This window comes from Panthera onca, chromosome D4, assembly GCF_046562875.1.
Source record: "Panthera onca isolate mPanOnc1 chromosome D4, mPanOnc1 haplotype 2, whole genome shotgun sequence".
Classification (NCBI taxonomy): domain Eukaryota; kingdom Metazoa; phylum Chordata; class Mammalia; order Carnivora; family Felidae; genus Panthera; species Panthera onca.
The window spans coordinates 77,534,893-77,547,315 of record NC_138351.1 but is presented as its reverse complement, the minus strand read 5'-3'; the positions used below and the strand labels follow the sequence as shown (position 1 = coordinate 77,547,315).

Below are 12,423 nucleotides of genomic sequence, written 5' to 3'. Positions count from 1 at the left end.
GATCATGACCTCAGCCGAAATAAAGAGTTGACGCTCAACTGACTGAGCCACCAGGTGCCCCAGAGATTGCTTTTATGACTCTCATTTTCCATATGAGGCAAGTGAAGCTTAGGGAGATAAACCTAACTTGCTAAAGGTCGCTCAGCAGGAAGGAGCAAAGTGGTTTTAAAAATTTACTTCACCCCAAGACAGAACGCTTCATATACCTCTCCCTGGAGAGATTTTCATTTTAAAAACAGAGGGCTCAACAGCAACACTTCACCCTGCAGATGACTCCATCATGATGGGATATATGGGACAGAGCACCTGGCTGACTGGGAGGTGCTGTCCTGGTACTCCTGGCATACCCCCGGTGTGGACTTGGTCCCTCCATCTTTTTACTCAAATATGCAAACTCCTTTTCTCAGCCCAGTTAGGACAGTGGGGAGAACACTGGATTTGGAATCAAGAAACCAGAGCTTGAATTCCCGCTCTGCCATGCTCTAGAGGGAAGATCTTGGGAGAATCCAGTCACCTGTTGAGTCCTCAGGTAGCACAGCTGAACAATGGATGTCCTACTCTGTCCTTTATTTATGTGGGTTTCCCGCCCCTAGCTGAGTGTCTGGCACACATGAGTGGGTATTGGTGAAAGTTAGTCCCTGTCCGCATTCTTTGGGCTCCCTCTCCACATCCATTTGCAATGTTGTGAAATAGGGGAGGGAGAGAAAAAAATTCATTGATTGTTTGGATGCATTAAGCAAAGAAAAGAAAGGAAAAGAAAGAAAGAGAGAGCAAATACACAGAGAAACCAAGAGCAAATAGTGAAGCTAAATGACAAAGAAAGACCAGGTGAAAAAATGCAGCAAGGGAGGGAGGTAAATGCTTCAGGAGAGAGTAACCAGGAGTAATAAGATTCAGTTCTGTCAACTATCCATCTATTTTCAAATAGAATCTGAAATGATGTGCTTTTCTCCCTTGCCAATAACTCTTAATTCTCTTCCTCTCCCTTATTTACCTGGATATAACTGTATTATTTATCTCCACTGGGTGGCCAGGGAAAGCAGGTATTGTTTTTTGTTTTTGTTTTTGTTTTTTGTTTTTGCCAAAGACACAGTTCTCCAAGGAATTGAGAGGGGCAGATTGGGGGCAAAGGCATAGATGAACTGACAAATGGGGGTGAGGAAGGAGAGGGTCTGAGGTACTCCTGGGGTGTCCTCGTCCAAGTGCCGTTCCCCTGGCTGCATCCCTGCCCCTGCTGTCTCTCCATCTTCTACCCCCTATCCCCCTACCCCGCCGAGGTGAACTCCCAATCCACGTACCTCAGTGATGCATCCTGGGGGCATTTAACCTGGTCTGACATCAGGATCGCTTAGACTTATAAAATGTCCAGATTATAGACTCTGCCTGCTTACCTTGTCCAGACCCCTGGTAAATGAGCATTAAGTCACCCCTCACATACATTCCTGTGACACCCCGTGCATACTCTCTCATGACCGGTGCAACAGGATTGTCACTTTCATTGATTTTCCTTTTCCTGCTCTCCTAGATTGTGATTTTCTTGAGGGCAGCGAACTCCTGAAATGTGCGTTGAGTGATGCATTTATTCAACAAACATTTGTTGGGCACCTACTGCATGCTAAGGACTGAGGATAGCAGTTACCTAGACAGACGCAATCTTGTACCAAGAATGAATGAATGATTAATATATAAATGGATGAGGGGCGCCTGGGTGGCTCAGTCGGTTGAGTGTCTGACTTCAGCTCAGGTCATGATCTCACAGCTTGTGAATTTGAGCCCCATGTCGGGCTCTGTGCTGACAGCTCGGAGCCTGGGGCCTGCTTCTGCTTCTGTGTCTCCCTCTCTCTCTGCCCCTAACCCACTCGCATTCTGTCTCTGTCTCTCTCAAAAATAAATAAACATTAAATATATGTATGTATGTATATATATAAATGGATGAAACTGAAGCAAGAGGAAAATACGGCCATTGTTGCTGGATAGTGGCCATGGAGGAACATTCATCTGGAATGGAAGGCAGCAATCAAATTGGTCTTTTTTACCTAATCTGTGGGACCTGGCACTGAGACTGATTTACCTAATCTGCGGGACCTAGCACTGTGCCTGACACATTTTAGACAGTCATATTTATGGAGGCTATATATTTTTTTAAGAATTTTATTTTAAGTAACTTCTGCGCCTAATGTGGGACTTGAACTGACAACCCTGAGATTTAAGAGTCACATGCTCTACCGACTGAGCCAGCTGGGTGCCCCGTGGAAGCTATATTCTGGAATGATGGGGGCAGTGATGGCATTTGCTTTTAGGACTAACTGAGATTTTCGAGATTTCTAAGCACATTGCTAGGCATGGCTTTGTTTTCTCTTAATTCTGTGTCAGGTGTGATATAAGTAGGATAGTAGGGGACCCTTCCCACCACACACACACTTTGCAAATAAAGAAAGAAAATCATAGTGGCTTTCTGACTTGTCCTCAGGTAAACTAGCTAGTTGTTGGAGAAGTATCATGCAAACCTCAGCATGTGACTCCAGATTCAGTGTTCTTTTCACAAATCCAGACTGTGTGATTATCGATTAGGTTAGAAAGACGAGGATCTGTCCATCCATCCACCCATTCATCAGCCATCCATTTATCCTGTCATTTTAATTTATGGTATTTGGAGAGCTTCATTTACCTCCCAACTAGGGCCTGATCTGATTGTATGAAGGAGTCCCAAGTGGGGCCTCATACTCGTTATTCTTCTGGGAGATAGCCCGTAGGTAAAGGCAGCCCCTTCTTTACTTTCCTCTCTGCAGACTTGCTATATCCTTCTGTTCCCTCTGCACTGATGACCCTCTCTGCTTTTTCTGCTGGTTTCCTCCCACTACCCCCTTTTGCATTGCAATCCTGTCTTTTTGCCTTTGTGCCATTCATCCATTTACAGTGCCCTCTGCCACACGGCCACTTGTTGAAATCTTGCCCATCCTTTAAGGCTCCGCCACAAAGAAACTTTCTAGATCCAGCCAGAAGTCATCTCCTCTCCTTTAAGCTTTCTACTTTGATTTATAGTTATTTATAGCATGCTTTTTCTCCATTCCTTGGCCCAAGCTCCCGAGGATAGAGTTCCTCAATGCCAGATCTCAGAAAAAGTTGGTTGACTAAATGAATCTTTAAAGTGAGCATGTATCTGCCTCTAGCAGATGCAGAGGTAATATATATTCAATGTAGAAAATGTAGAGGAAAATGAATCAGATCATGATTAAAATCACCTCCAATCCCACCATTTAAAGAGCACTATTCTTGATGTTGCAGTGTATTTTGTTGCAGTATATTTCTTCCCAGCCGTATACACGCATACTTATGTCTAAACAGAATCATAAGATTATCTATTTTCTATATAAACTTCTTGTCTGTCTCCATCAGAAATGCAAACACCCTGAACGTTTGAAGGCTTTCTCTTCATTTGCATTCTCCAGGGCGCCTAAACTTGAGCCAGATGTTAAGTAAATTTCTGTAGTGTTGTTATATGGGAATCAAGCCATCGCTGCTGTCCTCAGTTGGCATTTCTTCTCTCCATCCTCTCCATGCCCATTTGAACTCAGATACAGGGACAACTCAGTTCAACTCAACACACATTTGTGGAGCCTTCTGCCCTGCATTCGGCCACTGTCTCAGGCACTCGGGTACACAAATGGCTCTGAAGTGTCCCTGTACTAGTGTTGAATAAGAGAGAGGTCAGCTGTATAAACACATTTTAACATAGGTAAATACCAAATGCTGCATAGATAAATAGCAAAGACCAAGACAGTGGTAAAATAGGATGCTATAATTATGTGTGTGAAGTAATATGTAACAAATGTAACTGGAATGCTTACTGAGGATCAAGATGAAGGTTAAAAACTACTTTGTGCTATTTTATTTAATTCTCAAAATAACTCTATGAGGTGTTTTATTTATTTCTATAATAGCAGAAAAATAGCTCTATTTCTATAATAGCAGCTGCTATTATTATCCTCATTTGACAGATGAAGAAACTGAGGCATAAATAAGGTAAAAAGTGTATCCAAAGACCCCCAGCTTGAGCACAGGGGAGCTGTTGTTCAAATTCAAGGCGTTGGTCTCTCAGGGTCTATGATATTATATAGCATGCAATACTTCCTCTTTATAGAAGCGTAAAGGAACTTCTAGCTCATATGGGGGTCATGGAAATCTTCTAGAGCAGGGGATGGGGTTGAGTAGGGAAGGCTCTCCCAGACTCTGAAGAAGCATTTTTAGTTGAGGCAACGAAATGATGTGTTATAAAATTAAACTGATTTCTCTTGGCCTTAAAAAAAAGGCATCTTCAAAGACATTGAATTAGGAAAGAGTACACTATATGTGGAGATTACATAAATATTTGATCAGATTTAATGTGTAAGTGTAGGGAAAGGAGTGAAGAGGGGTAAGGCAGAGGAGAAATTCAGGTGCTGGGCTCATGAAATTAGGTTTTATCCTGAGGGGAATCGGGAGCCATTGAAAGATTTTGAGCAAGGGAATGATGTGGTCAGATTTATAAGTTTGAAATTTAATCCTGGTAGCTATTTGCATGATGGTTGGAAGGAAACCTGGAGGTAGGCATACCAGTTGGGGCCTTCTAGGTAGTCTCCACTGACTCCCTAAGATCCACTCTTCACCCTTTCCTCCTTGCGGAGGGCCCTGGAAGACTGACCTGTATGAATTGCTCTGCCTTGGGTGTTTGGTTGGAATTCGCCCATGGAAGGCACCTGCAAGAGATTAGCAGGTAAAAGGAGAGTGAGGTTGGAGTATTTATTACCCCACCATTCCCATGATGGGCCATGCCTTGTCAGTAGCTGAGTTATTCTACTGAAGGCCACAACTCCTGTCTGGCAACCCTTTCCTACAACTGTGGCTGTTTCGTGGTTTTATAAATACCCCTCCCCTTGCCCCTTTGGGCCTAGGGTGGTGACAGCTCCTTGCTGTTGTCAACCTTGAGGTGCTTCATCACTGGTTTACCTTAATCCTGTCTGTGTTGATTAATTTTATGCAATTTGACTTTGTTTAGAGGATGTCCAGAGAGCTGGTAAAACATTATTTCTGGATGTGTCTCTGAGCGTGTTTCTAGAAGAGACTAACATTTGAATCCGTAGACCAAGGAAAGGAGAAAGGCCTTTATCAATGCAGGCATCGCTCAACCTGTTGAGGGCTTGAACAGAACCAAAAGGTAGAGGAAGGACAATTTGCTCTCTGCTTGAGCCAGGATACCCCATCTTCTCCAGCCCTTGGGCATTAGCCCTTCCAGTTCTTGGGCTTTTGGACTCAGACTGAGAGATTTACACCATTGGCTCCCTTGGTTCTCAGGACTTTGGGTTTAGACTGGACTGTGCCACTAGCTCTCCTTCTTGAAGATGGCAGATTTGGGACTTCTTAGCCTCCATAACCATAGAAACGAACCCTTCGTAGTAAGTCTTTTTCTCTTATATAAATATATGTATATCCTGTTGCTTCTATTTCTCTGGAGGACCCTGACTAATATACTTCCAAAGGCTTTGTAAACAGTCCCTTCTCAGCGACCTTACTGAGTGTGTCTTCTCTTCTGTGATAAGACCCTGACTGGCACAAGGCCATTTGAAGTATTCCACAAGAGAGATGATAAAGGTCTGCATTAAGGCAACCATTGTAGACATGAAAGGAAGGGCGTGTGTTTGAGATATATTTCCTAAGCACTCAGCAGGACTTGCTGTGTAGAGATGACCCACCCCCGCCCCCATGAATTTTGGGACAGCTAATGGCAAGGATGATGGAAGTTAACATCTCTACCTTTCTCAACTCTTTGTACCTAGGCAGTGAGTTCATCTCACGTAATGTCTGCTTTCCCTCAGCGAAGCAAAGGCCATTTGCAAACTCATCAGAAGCGCTCTCTGGCCTTCTGCGAATAATCTGCTGGAGGGTCAGCTGGAGCTGTGGAATCTGACGGAGGGTTAGTTAGCCACTTGGGAGATGTTACCAAGATGGCTGGTGATCAGAAGTGCTGCTTATTTTCATAATGACCTTCAGGAATTAAATAAAAATACAATGAGTGCCATAGATTAGGAAGAACAAGCCAATTAAAAGCACAACACGCCTTCGGGAATTTTTATTTCTTTTCCAGGAGGCTGAAAGGCATCTGTGGCTGCTGAGGCAGGATGGTGGTCTACCCAGAATCACTGATGAAGGCTGATCCGCTCACTTGGCTTTAGCGGGGTGGTTGAGCCTATTGAATATTTCACGAGTTGCAGCCCATGGGGGGAGAACAGAGAAAGGTGAAAAGGCAGTCCCTGTGTTTCTTTATGATTCCAATATAAAACCAGGCTATCCGAGGTGGGAGGGAGGCAGGCAGTGGAGTCAGCCTACCGCCGGAAGGCATGGTGCACCAATTCTCCTACTTTAATATCTGCTGTTTCGTTTTATATTCATCATGTCAGCATAATCTGCCTTTATGGGAATCGTCTTGGTTCCCAACCAAATGCGTTTAGTCCCCCTTTTGCTTTAAGTTTGATTGTAATGTGACTTGAAGACTTCAATGAAATGTTTATATGGAAGGGCTAGGGGAAGAGGTTGGGGAAAATGCAATTGGAAAATCAATCAGCGGGGAATTTCAGGAGCTGGCCTTGGTTATGCTAGTATTTCTTTGACCTGTTTTTAATGGACACAGGACTGGTGCTCTGATCAAGTGTACTTTGCTGATTCCTGACCGCATGCAGAAGAGAGTACACTGTGTCGCTAGGGACTCAAAGCCCTTAACCCTGTGTCTGAAGTACATTTCCAGCTGACATCCCACCACACTCCTACTTGCACATGCAGTGTTAGTACCCTGAAATACCCAACTGCCCAGCCCATCTCCATGCCTCCTCGCTCTGAAGGCCAACAATATGCCCATTCTTTGCAACGTTCGTGTCACCATGTTTTTAGAGTGGCTCCTTGTCTCTAAGCTAGGAGAGTCCTGTCCCACCTTCAGATTCCCAGTGGAGCTTACTTACTCTTTCTTTAATACTCTAGTGAGGTTAAACTCTACCTCCGTAATCTTATTATGGATATGTGTGTGTGCATGTATTCATCATTGGCAATTCAGTAATTTTTTCTTGAGCACTTGTTATGCGTTGCGCACTTTTAAAAGTACGTGAGATATGGCAGGAAATCCCTGCTCTCCTGGAGAGGCAGGCATTAAATACATGTTTAAGAAAATGCATAGGATTGGGGCACCTGGGTGGCTCAGTTGGTTTAGCATCCGACTCTTGATTTTGGCTCGGGTCATGATCCCGCAGTTTGTGGGATTGAGCTCCGTGTCAGGCTCTGTGCTATCAGCGTGGAGCCTACTTGGGATTCTCTGTCTCCCTGCCCCTCCCCCACTAGTGCTCATGTATGCTCTCTCTCTCAAATAGATAAACTTAGAAAATGCACAAGATTAATTTAAATAGTGATAAGTGCTATAACAAGTTTTTGTAAAGGGGATACCAGAGAGTGTGATGTGTGTAGAGAGAACTTTAGCTAAAACTGGCAGAGCCTCTCTGAACAGGTGTCACTTGGTCAGGGAGACTAACACCGAGGAGAAAGTGGTTTGCAGGGTCTGGGAGGAGAGTGTCAGACAGGCAGGAGAAAGAGTCCTTCTTTCCTGAGACAAGAGTAAGAGTAAGCCTTGTCTGTTTGAGTAACGGTTGTAAGTTTGCAGGGCTGGAGCACGTGAGGAGGGGATCGGTCAGAGTAATGCGCAGATTCTGGGCCACAATAAATGGAAAGTGTGTGCATGTGTGGGCAGGGAGATGCCAGATGGGCAGTGGGTAGAATTTCTGCCACTAAAGAAAGGACTGAGCTTCCTGAAGGCAAGATTATGCCTCATTTCACTCCATGTTCTGAACTACTAAAGTACTCACAATTGAGTAGGCCCTCAATAAAGTGTGTTGAATGAGTGAATAAACAAACACAAGCATGAATGAATGAATGAATGAATGAATGAGGGAATGAATGAATGAGGGAATGAATGAATGAGGGAATGAATGATCAGGCCTTCTGCTTCCGCCAAGGTGGTTTTCTCTTTGAGGCTCCATGGCCCTCCTCCCCGCCTCAGCAACAGCTTCCTTCCTTTGTAATAGAGTGAGTCCAGAGCTGATCTCTGTGATTCAATATTTACTGTGTTTCACACACTGTTATTATCATTTAACGTTTACTGTCTGCTGACTGTGCACTCATCGCTGTAGCAAACAAAGAGCTCAATCTAGTTTTGGTTCATGGGCTAATTTAGTCAAGGAAAAGGAGATGTTGTAAGAGCTTCCGGCATAGTAGAAATTGTGTGGACTGGAAGTCCACTGGGTCCATCTGGGCATGCATTCACCGGTAGCCTTAAGTGAGTGACTCACCCTCTGTGACCCTCCGTTTCCTAATCTGAACATGAGGCGGACAGGCTTCTTCAATGGTGGGATTTTGAGCACAGGCTGGGGAGGGAGAGCTCCAGGAGTGAAGAGTGCAGATTTCAGCCAGCCCTCCTTCACTGACTCTGCCTCCCCTGTCCCAGGCTGTGTCGATCAGATGTGGCACTGTAAGTGCCTGGTGGTCCATTGGCATGGGGGTCCTTTTTTTCTGGAGCTGCTGAATGAGAGGCAGCCATTTCCAGAGGCAGCTTGTAGCTGTGGGTTCTCTGGGCCTCTGGTTATAGGCTTTAATGCCCTGGGAGAAATACGAGTGAGGTACTGAGCAAGGCCATTTACCATGTCTTCACCTTGCCTCGGCCCAGCTGGCTGGCTGCCAGAGATGTTGCTGCCAGGGCTTCGGGTGCTGAGGCCAGGAGGTGGGGCGGTGTGTGGAGAGAAGGTGCTGGTAAGAGGCCCGCTTCACAGACTGGCCACCCAGCCAGCCTCTCCCGTGGCGCCCCACAGTGAGCTCTTAGGGTCCTTGTGATGGTCTCCAGCCCTGCTCAACTCTTAGTGCAGCCCAGGTAGGTGTTCACTTGGACTTGTAACTTCCTATGTTCTGGCCACCTTGTCTTTTACTTGGAATGAGGTGGGAGGCTGTTGAGGGTTTGGCGCTGAGGGCTGATGGGAGCTAACAGGTTCTGGCAGGGCTCCTCTGGTTTCTGTGTGGGAATGGACAGAAGAGCAGAGAGGCAAGAATGGAGTCCAGTTAGGAAGCGCTTTGTAGTAAGTCAGGCAAGAGAGGGTGGTACCTTGGCCCAGGTGGTTGCAAGAGAGGAGCCAAGAAGGGAAGGGACTTTGGGGTGGCTTTTGAAGGATTTCCTGGTGGACTGGAGGAGGAGAGGGAAAGAAAGCAAGCAGTCAAGGATGTCTCAAGGATTTTTTTTCAGAGCAGCTGAAGGGTAAATTAGATCCTGTGCCTGTTAATAATAATAATGATAATAAATATTAATAGCTGACTTTTTATAGCACTTATCAAGTGCCAGATGCTCTTCCCTAAGGACTGTTGATTGTGAACCTCAAGGAGTTAGTCTATGGGGGGTGGACGATGCAAGAATAATTCAGTAGAATTTGGTGAGCAAACATCATCTCTTCAAGGTGACTCTGTTTCCTTCAGTGTCGCCAGACATGGCGGGGGTTGTAGTGGGGCATAGGGAGAGCTGACTGGAAACGAAGTTCTAACTCTGTTTCCCCACCAACCCTCCTTAAGTGTGTGTGTGTGTGTGTGTGTGTGTGTGTGTCTACACACACGTATATGAGGTCTTTGGTGACTATGGGAATACGACCCCTAGGTCAGCTCTGTAGTGCAGAGCTCCAAGCTCCAGACATCATTACAGCTACTTGTCTACGATGGAGTGTTTCTGTCTCCTACGGTAACCCTCACTTGAGTGAAGTCCTGGAACACTAGCAACCTTCCCCTTTCTTCATAAGACACCCTGATAGGCCTTTGTCCTTCTAGGACATTTCCAGGGACATATTCCCTCTAGTAGGCAACATTATGAAAAGATTGTATGATCTTGGTACAAGGACACTTCTTTTAAGCAATCTCTACACCAAAGCGGGGGCTCAAACTCACAACCCCAGGTTCGAGAGTCGCATGCTCTACTGCCTGAGCCAGCCAGGTGCCTCCAGTACAAGGACACTTCCTGAAAGCTAATGCTGTCACCCTTCTTATTTAATAAGAGGCTATGTTGGTACTGAATGGAAGTACTATTAAAATAATAATTTAGAGGTCAGGTGACTGTAGCTTGCTAGGAGGTTCTAACTTCCCCTTGGTCATAGGAGAACATTAGTGTAGGGCAGTGACTTTTGAAGTATTTTTAAGTCATGGAAACTTTGTGCCAACACTCCCTTGCTGGGGGTGCAGTATATACACTAGCAAAAAATGGGGCTTCTCTGACTGAAGCAGGAGAAATAGGCTCAGAACAACCCACTTGCCAAGCTCCTTTCCTATAAAGAGTAATTCTGAGGCACCCAGGCTGGGCCACATGTTCTCTTGGGCCTTTCCAGCTCTGGGGTTCTGCAGTGATGCCCTGACGCTTCCAACTCAGCTTTTAAAGAATTCACACTCTAAACACCTGCTCTTCTCATGGATGGAGATGTCTTCCCTTCATCGTCTTCTAGTTCCATGGCCTCAGGAGAATGTAAACTCTTGAATCTCTTGCTTAGATTGATTCTGCTCACTTTGATTGAATGGACGGAATTGCCTTATCATGGATGGTGCTATACACAAGGACCCCAGACAGACCGGGTTCAAATTCTGTCTCTTACACTTTGTGGCTTAGGGAGATTCTTGGCCACGGTTGACCACGTACAAATGGAAGCGATGGTGTCCGGCTCATAGATTTGATGGATGGAAAGGCATCCAAAGTAGGTGCCTTCTGATCTCCTGAACATGTGTGGCTCTTTCCCTCCCTGGAAAACCGAGGCCCAGACAATGCCGCTCACCCGGCGCCTTTGGTCTTGTCTTACAGAGATGTCTGGCACGGCGGCGGACATCTCGCTGGTGCACTGGAGACAGCAATGGCTCGAGAATGGCACCTTGTATTTCCACGTCTCCATGAGCAGTGCCGGGCAGCTGGCCCGGGCCACGGCGCCCACGCTCCAGGAGCCTTCAGAGATTGTAGAGGAGCAGATGCACATTCTCCACATTTCTGTGATGGTGAGTGAGGGGGAATGCCGTAAGGTGCTAGGGGATGGAGAGGGTGAGTTGGGGAGACTGTGGAGGGAGGCCGGGGTTGCCAGTGGCAGGTGGAAGAAATTGGCTGAGTGCAAGAGGTTAGAATGATAAACAGAAGGTCAGGTGAATTCTGTGGTGTCACTTGGACTGATGCATACCCATCCATCATCTGTCAGCTGTGACAAACTAATTGTGCTTCAGAGAAGAGAATAAAGGGTCTCCAGCTCCTTGGCCTTTTGGCCGACATCTCTGGGAATAGCTGTTTAACATCTGTCACGTGCTTGGCCTGTTCCACCGAGGGCTGAGGTTCAGTGCTCCAAAATACAACTGGCCTTTCCAGGAATGACTGAACAAACAAAATCGGAACAGAATTGGAGCAGGGCTGCCCTTTCCCAAGTGCCTTTCATAGGCCAGGTGCTTTGACCCTCACAATACCCTCTGCAGTGTAGATCGTACATGGTGACCCTTGGCGCTGGGCTAGGCTTAGCCACAGTCACACGTCGAAGCCCCTCCATTACCCTCCTGCTGTAGTTGCGAATATTGAGTTGCGGGGGCAGAGAAACTTTACCCAAGGTCACATAGCTGGTAAGAGACAGAGATGCTCTTGGGCACTCGAACCCCTAAGCATGTCTGACTACAAAGCCTGAACTATGTCCTCCACACTATTTCTCTCAGTGCAAGAATTTATTGACTGTCCAAGCGTGTGTCAAGCACTGTGCAGGGCACACTTAAGGACATTATCTCATTGCATTCTCACCAAGAATGCGTGGAGTCAGGCATGTCACCTCCATGTGAGAGATGAAGTTACGGGCACAGAGAGGTGAAGTGGTCTTCCATCTCTGTCGGCCCTATGACCTGGAGCTCTTGGAGTCTGCTCTCTCTTCAGAGAAGGCTGTTAGGGCTTAAATCACTTGAATGGTGGTCTAAAATGTATGTAGGCTCATATTAATGGTTTCTTCAAAAAGCTGTAGTTAATGGCTCTGCATGGTAGATAGGAAAAAACAAATTCATTATGCAGAATGTACAGGGTCTAATTGGCTCAAGAAGAGATCTGATAATAGCTACAAGTGACATCCCCATAGTGCTTTGCACTCTTCAAGCCATTATTTTCTCTTGTAGCACGGCTCTGCCGAATGCATAAGGATAGGAGATGTGATTCCCAATCTACACGTGAGAAAGGTATGGCTCAGAGAGGTGAAGAATTTGGCATAAGGCCACTCAGCAAAGCAGCACTACCGTGCACTCCTGTATTTTCCATTCAACAGTCAGCAACATTTATTGAGAATCTGGACTGGGGACAGACCTTTGCTCTTGGTCTCCAGTCTCCTG

The 12,423-nt window shown here is 45.9% G+C and overlaps 1 protein-coding gene across 4 annotated transcripts in view; it reads left to right on the top strand.

Moving 5' to 3' along the window:
- The window catches only part of ASTN2 (astrotactin 2), an 876,482-nt gene that overhangs the window by 117,033 nt on the left and 747,026 nt on the right, over positions 1–12,423 (top strand). For all 4 annotated transcript variants that reach the window (XM_078436555.2, XM_078436553.2, XM_078436554.2 and 1 more), the window contains exon 2: positions 10,889–11,076. In XM_078436555.2, the coding sequence (XP_078292681.2) occupies positions 10,889–11,076 (188 nt within the window). The remainder of the gene's footprint in view (positions 1–10,888; positions 11,077–12,423) is intronic.